Genomic DNA, 6,863 nt, shown 5'->3' on the forward strand with positions numbered 1-6,863 from the left:
AAAAAAAAAAAAAAAAAAAAAAAGGCTGGGCATGGAGGCTGATGCCTGTAATCCCAGCACTTTGGGAGGCCGAGGTGGGCGGATCACCTGAGGTCAAGAGTTCGAGACCAGCATGGCCAACATGGAGAAATCCTGCCTCTACTAAAAATATAAAATTAGCTGGGTGTGGTGGGGCATGCCTGTAATCCCAGATACTCAGGAGACTGAGGCAGGAGACTTGCTTGAACCTGGGAAGCGGAAGTTGCAGTGAGCCGAGATCGCACCATTGCACTCCAGCCTGGGCAACAAGAGTGAAACTCAGTCTCAAAAAAAAAAAAAGACTCGATTCTATCAGTAATTCTAAAAGGGAGGAGTCTATCATGAGGCATGTCTGGCTCCCATTTCCCATCATGGCCTGAACTAGTTTTTCAGGTTGTCTTTGGAAAGCCCTTGGCCAAGAGGAGGGCTCCATTCAGATGACTGGGGGGCTTAGAATTTTATTTTTGGTTTACAGACATGATTTGCTTAGCTATCCTTCCATAGCTGAGCTTTGGTTCTTTCTACTGTAGGGGCCAAGGGAAAAACTTCCTCTTAGCCCTTTGAAAGTTGCTAAAAAATCAACTCATAAAAGGCAGATTAACTGGAGAAAAGGTAGACAAGTTTTATTGACCTGTACCCTGGGGGAGAACCATAGAGTGAATATCTCTAGTTCAGAAGCTTATAAATTATTTATTTTAGTTTTTGAGACAGAGTTTCGTTGTTGTTGCCCAGGTTGGAGTACAGTGGTGCTATCTCGGCTCACTGCAACCTCTGCCTCCCAGGTTCAAGCGATTCTCCTGCTTCAGCCTCCCGAGTTAGCTGGGATTACAGGTGCCCACCACCACGCCTGGCTAATTTTTACATTTTTAGCAGAGACGGGGTTTCACCACGTTGGCCTGGCTGGTCTGGAACTCCTGACCTCAGGTGATCCGCCTGCCTCCCAAAGTGCTGGGATTACAGGCGTGAGCCACTGCACCCAGCGAAATTATCATGAGGTTACAAAAAGAATGAGGGCTTAGAACCCCAGCAAAACAGGTTATGGGACTGGGGAGAAGAGGAATTCTGTTGAGGGGCAATAAAGGATCACTGGAGATGCAATGGATCCTGGAAAGGAGATTATGTTGTAAACAGTTCTCTTTAGAATTTGAATGATTCTGAGCCTGTCTTTATCTTGTGAAAGGATTTGTTCAGGTGTGGTTACATTCTTAGTTTTACAGGGAAGGGGAAAATTGTTATTTTTGGTGGGTCCCAAGTTTTAGGCACATGAAGGAACTTCAAACTGGCTTTGGGAGATTTGCTGTGTACGGGCGAGGCCAGAGAGAGCATGATGCTTCTTCAGTCCAGCATGTCAAAATGCCGTACTTTCGAGTACTGGTTTCTTTTTTTTTTTTTTTTTTGAGACGGAGTCTGGCTCTGCCGCCCAGGCTGGAGTGCAGTGGCCGGATCTCAGCTCACTGCAAGCTCCGCCTCCTGGGTTCACGCCATTCTCCTGCCTCAGCCTCCCCAGTAGCTGGGACTACAGGCGCCCGCCACCTCGCCCGGCTAATTTTTTTGTATTTTTAGTAGAGACGGGGTTTCACCGTGTTAGCCAGGATGGTCTCGATCCCCTGACCTCGTGATCCACCCGCCTCGGCCTCCCAAAGTGCTGGGATTACAGGCGTGAGCCACCGTGCCCGGCCCCTCGGGTACTGGTTTCTAAGCCCCAATGCCACTTTTTCATTATAGAAAATGCTGCAGACTGGGCTTGGTGACTCATGCCTGCAATCCCAGCACTTTGGGAGGCCGAGGAGGGTTAATCACCTGAGGTCAGGAGTTCAAGGCTGGCCAACATGTTGAAACCCCATCTTTACTAAAAACACAAAATACAAAAGTTAGTATGCATGGCGATGCCACGCCTGTAATCCCAGCTACTTGTGTGGCTGAGGCAGGAGAATCGTTAGAACCCAGGAAGCGGAGGTTGCAGTGAGCGGAGATCGTGTCATTATGGAACAATTGAGACATATTACGGCTCAATAGAGTAAGTCTCCTTCAGCATTAGAGAAAAAAAGACAGAAAGTAGAGGAGAATATATTACCTACAGAATTGTCTTTTTAAAACATCTCCTTAAATGTATGCTTATGTGTACAGGGTTGTGATATAAAATACATTTCTTCATTCTGGGTGTGGGCAAAACAAGTTGAGAAAATACTCCTTCAGTCCCTTTTCCCCCATCTGTAAAATGGGACAAAACCCTGAACTTCATAAAAATGTGCCAGGCGCGGTGGTTCACGTCTGTAATCCCAGCACTTTGGGAGGCCGAGGTGGGTGGATCACGAGGTCAGGAGATGGAGACCATTCTGGCTAACACGTTGAAACCCCGTCTCTACTAAAAAAATACAAAAAATTAGCTGGGCATGGTGGCAGGCGCCTGTAGTTCCAGCTACTTGGGAGGCTGAGGCAGGAGAATCACCTGAAACTGGGAGGCGGAGTTTGCAGTGAGCCAAGATCATGCCACTGCACTCCAGCCAGGGCAACATAGCAAGACTCCTTCTCAAATTAAAAAAAAAAAAAGTGTTGTGAATGTCTAACTAACACTTGTGTTCACACTCAATTCATCACCTTTTCCATCTCCACTGTCACCATTGTAGGTAGGCACCATGTCTTGCCTGGACAACTGCAGTAACTCCTTAACCAGCTGCTCTTTCTCCACCCTGCCCCCATTATAATTCATTCTCATCGCAGGAAGAGCCATATCTTTTTTTCTTTTTTTTGAGAGGGAGTCTCTCTCTGTCACCCAGGCTAGAGTGCGGTGGCAGGATCTCGGCTCACTGCAACCTCTGCCTCCCGGGTTCAAGCAATTCTCCTGTTTCAGCCTCCCCAGTAGCTTGGACTACAGGAGTACGCCACCATGCCTAGCTAATTTTTATATTTTTAGTAGAGATGGGATTTCACTATGTTGGCCAGCTGGTCTCGAACTTCTGATCTCAGGAGATTCATCCACTTTGGCTTCCCAAAGTGTTGGGATTACAGGCATGAGTCACTGCGTCCAGCCTAGGAGCCATATCTTTTTCTTTTTTGTTTTTCAGTGGGGCGATCTCCACTCACTGCAAGCTCCGCCTCCCGGGTTCACGCCATTCTCCTGCCTCAGCCTCCCGAGTAGTTGGGACCACAGGCGCCCGCCACCACGCCCGGCCAATTTTTTGCATTTTCCGTAGAGACGGGGTTTCACCGTGTTAGCCAGGATGGTCTCCATCTCTTGACCTTGTGATCCGCCCGCCTCGGCCTCCCAAAGTGCTGGGATTACAGGCGTGAGACACCACACCCGGCCGGGGCCATATCTTAAAACCTAATTCAGATCGTGTCACTCCTCTGTTTGAATCCTTTTTTTTCTTTTTTCTTTTTTTTTGTAGAGAACGGCGTCTCGCTATGTTGCCCAGGCTGCTCTCGAACTCCTGGCCTCAAGCGATCCGCCCGCCTTGGCCCTCCCAAGTGCTGGGATTACAGATGTGAGCCACAGCGCTCGGTCTCTGCTTGCATTTTTGCAATAGCCTCCCATTCCCCAACCTTCCTAGAGTCAGGTAAAAAACCCCAAACTCCTTCCTCTGGCCTGCAAGGCCCTCCCTCCACCTCTTCAATTTCCTCCCTCTCACCACCCTTTTCTCACTTACCCTCTCGAACTCCTGGACTCAGGTGATCCGCCCGCCTCGGTCTCCCAAAGTGTTGGGATTACAGGCGTGAGCCACCGCACCAGGCCTATTTTGTCACTCACCCCCTCGCTCCGGTCAACTCTTCCAGGCAGGGGCCTGGCAATTGCACCTCCTTATGGAACGCTCTCCCTGGGGATCTTCCCAGGCTGGTTTTCTCTCATTACCCAGGTCTGAGCTCAAAAGTCGTCTCCTTAGAGAGGCCCTCCGGGATTGCCCATCTGCCTGTGATCACGCTTTGTCCCGTTACTCTCTTTTTATTTCCTTTCCCGCTCGTATCCCTATCTGGGACGAAGTCGCCCATCACTCGTGGCTTTCTTCTCTGTCGCCCGGAGATGAGTGGGAACCTCAGAAGGGCAGGGGAGGCGTCTTGGGGACTTGGGGACAGTGACGCCTCCTCGCGGGGTCTCGGGTCCACCCGGAGTCCCCAGCCCGCGTCGCCTCTGCACTGCTCTTCCCACCTGGTCCGGCCACCGGTACCTGCGCCGGTGTTTACGTTCCGGGTCGGCGGGCGGGGCCTTGCCGGCGGTCAGGCTCTGCTTCCGGGGCGGGACGGCTGGGGCGGGGCTGCTGTCTCCCGGCCTGTCTCGAGCTCAGAGGCCGCAGAGGCGGCAGCGGCGGCGGCGCGGCGCAGGCACCGGCCCGGGGAGCGGCATCATGAGTGGTGAGTGGCGACCCCGCCGCTGTCACCCGCCCCGGCCGCCCCGGCTCCCGCTGCTCCAGCTGCACGCTCCGGCCCCTGAGTCCCCGCGCCCCGCTCCCTCGCAGACCCCTGCCCAGTCGCTCGCTTTTCCAGAACCCTGGTCCCCAGGACTCCCGGCTCCTGGCCCCTGTTCACCTGCGGGTCTCTGATCTCCCGTCGCCGGGCACTGCTGGTCTTCTGACTCTTGTCCATCCATAAAAACCAGCTCCTAAACCGCTGTCCCCAGTCGTCCCAGTCCTGCGACCCCCTTGCCTAGTGTCCAGACCCCCAGTTCTGAGACCTCCCAGGTCTCAGTCTCTCCTGACTCCTAGACCCGCTGCGTCCCAGCTGCAGTTCCCGGGCCTCCATCCCCAGCCATCCCCGCTACCCAGGCCCCTGGTCTCCAGTCCCTGCAGTTTCCACACAGGCAGTCTTTTTGGACACTTAGTTTGCTGACCCCAGTATCCCCGTGTCCCAGGAGCTCCTGGTCCCCTGAGGAGCTCAATTCTCCAACCCCTTTGTCTTCCCCGTCCCTCTCATCCCTCCTACCCCTGTTCCCAGTGCTTTGCTCTTCCCATCACCAGTTCTTCCCAGTTAGCCACTCAGCTTCCCTCTCGGGTCCTGGCTTTTACATTTCGATGATCCTTGCATATTCCATCCTTTTCTATGTCTTATCCTGGCTCATCATTATCTTTTAAGATCTCTCTTGCCTTGTCCTGCAGCCCTTCCCTTCTTGTCCCGTGCCCAGCCCATCTGGGGACCGTCACTTCTTCCTTGCTCTTCCCAGTGCAAACTTCTTCCTGTCACCATCGAGGGGGTGGTATTGGTGGGGATGCTGGAAGTGAGAGGGAGGTGGGTGTGGACAGCTCGTCCTCAATGTTTTCTGAAGTTTAGTCCCTTGACTCTACCCTCCTTTCCTCTGAGGAGTCTTATTGGTGTTTTGGTGCTAAGTCATTCCTGGGTGTTGTATGTGGAGATGGGAGTGACTCAGGGAAGCCTCTCAGCTCTCCCCTGACTGTCTGTCCAGCCACTCTGGCATCTGGATTTATTTAGGAAGCCCCGCCTATCCTCCTAGTGCCTGTTTCCCCCTTACTGTGAAATTGTTTCTGAGGAATCCCTGCACCCAGCCCTCCTGGCCGTTGTCTTCCACGCAGGCATTTCTGGAGGTTGAGCGGGGGGCAAGGCCAAGGGATACCGCTGTCTTCAATTTTTAACTTTTAACGTTATCTCTGTGGATTTTTGTTGTTGTTTGTTTTTTTGTTTAAACAAGTGATGTGCCTTTTGTGTTTGTTATTCAAGGGCAAGATTTGTGAAATGGACAGTCCTAATGATGAGGGGCTGGTGAGGGGAGTTTCCTGGGAGATAATCCACCTTTGGTTGCCAAATCAAATGATTTTAAGCCTAAGTATGGTTTCTGATTTGTGAATATTAGTAATATCACAATAAAGACGTTATGAGCTGGCTTCCATCAGGAAGTGAGGTAGGTTGGTGTAAGTGCAGGTCCTGAGGCCAGACTTCCTGGGTTCAAATCTTGGCCCTGCCACATAAAGCTGTGTGATTTAAGAGTAAGTTACTTGACCATTCTGGGAGTCCCAGCAAAATGAGGATACGTAGTAGTACCCGTCTCCTAGACTTGTAATGACTGAATAACATTCATCAGGTAAAGTGACTGGTACTGTGTATATCACGAGGTGCACTGTCAGAATCTCAGAGCTGTCTGCTGTTGTTTCTGTAAGGGCTCATGTGGGATAGGAGTGGTATTGTTTTTGCCTAGTTATGGGAGACATAAATCTCATTTGGCCTGGGACTAGGCACTCTCTGAAAATCTTTTCCTTTTGATATGACCAAGGAGTCTTTGCCACAAGCTCACAGTTCTGGACCCTTTTCATTCTACTTTTAGCACAAGAGAAAATGAAATTGATAAGCCAATAGAAATTGATCAGTTTATCTTTCAAGGAGAAATAATATGAAAACTTTGGTGGTGCGCTCCTGTAATCCCAGCTACTTTGGAGGCTGAGGCAGGAGAATCGCTTAAACCCGGGTGCCAGAGGTTGCAGTGAGCCAAGATCAAGCCACTGCACTCCAGCCTGGGCGATAGAGCAAGACTTTGTGTCAAAAAAAAAAAAAAAGGAAACTCAGCAAATTTTAAAATAAAAAATCATTACGTCTGCTGGACATGATGGCTCACAGCTGTAATCTCAGCACTTTGGGAGGCAGATACAGGCAGGTCACTTGAGGTCAGGAGTTCGAGACCAGCCTGGCCAACATGGTGAAACCTTGTGTCTACTAAAAATACAAAAATTAATAGGGCATAATGGCAGGTACCTGTAATCCCAGCTACTCGGAAGGCTGAGGGATGAGACTCTCTTGAACCCAGGAGGTGGAGGTTGCAGTGAGCCATGATCATGCCACTGCACTCCAGCCTGCACAATAGAGTGAGACTCAGTATCAAAAAAAAAAAAAAAAAAAAAAAAAAAAAA

The 6,863-nt window shown here is 50.7% G+C and overlaps 1 protein-coding gene across 1 annotated transcript in view; it reads left to right on the top strand.

Moving 5' to 3' along the window:
* Positions 1-4,266: 4,266 nt before the first annotated feature.
* Positions 4,267-6,863, top strand: part of SNX29 (sorting nexin 29) — a 604,821-nt gene continuing 602,224 nt past the window's right edge. The window contains exon 1 of the mRNA XM_017890705.1: positions 4,267-4,365. Within this exon, the coding sequence (XP_017746194.1) occupies positions 4,359-4,365 (7 nt within the window). The 5' untranslated portion in view covers positions 4,267-4,358. The remainder of the gene's footprint in view (positions 4,366-6,863) is intronic.

Source organism: Rhinopithecus bieti, unplaced genomic scaffold (genome assembly GCF_001698545.2).
Source record: "Rhinopithecus bieti isolate Rb0 unplaced genomic scaffold, ASM169854v2 scaffold_19459, whole genome shotgun sequence".
NCBI classification, from domain to species: domain Eukaryota; kingdom Metazoa; phylum Chordata; class Mammalia; order Primates; family Cercopithecidae; genus Rhinopithecus; species Rhinopithecus bieti.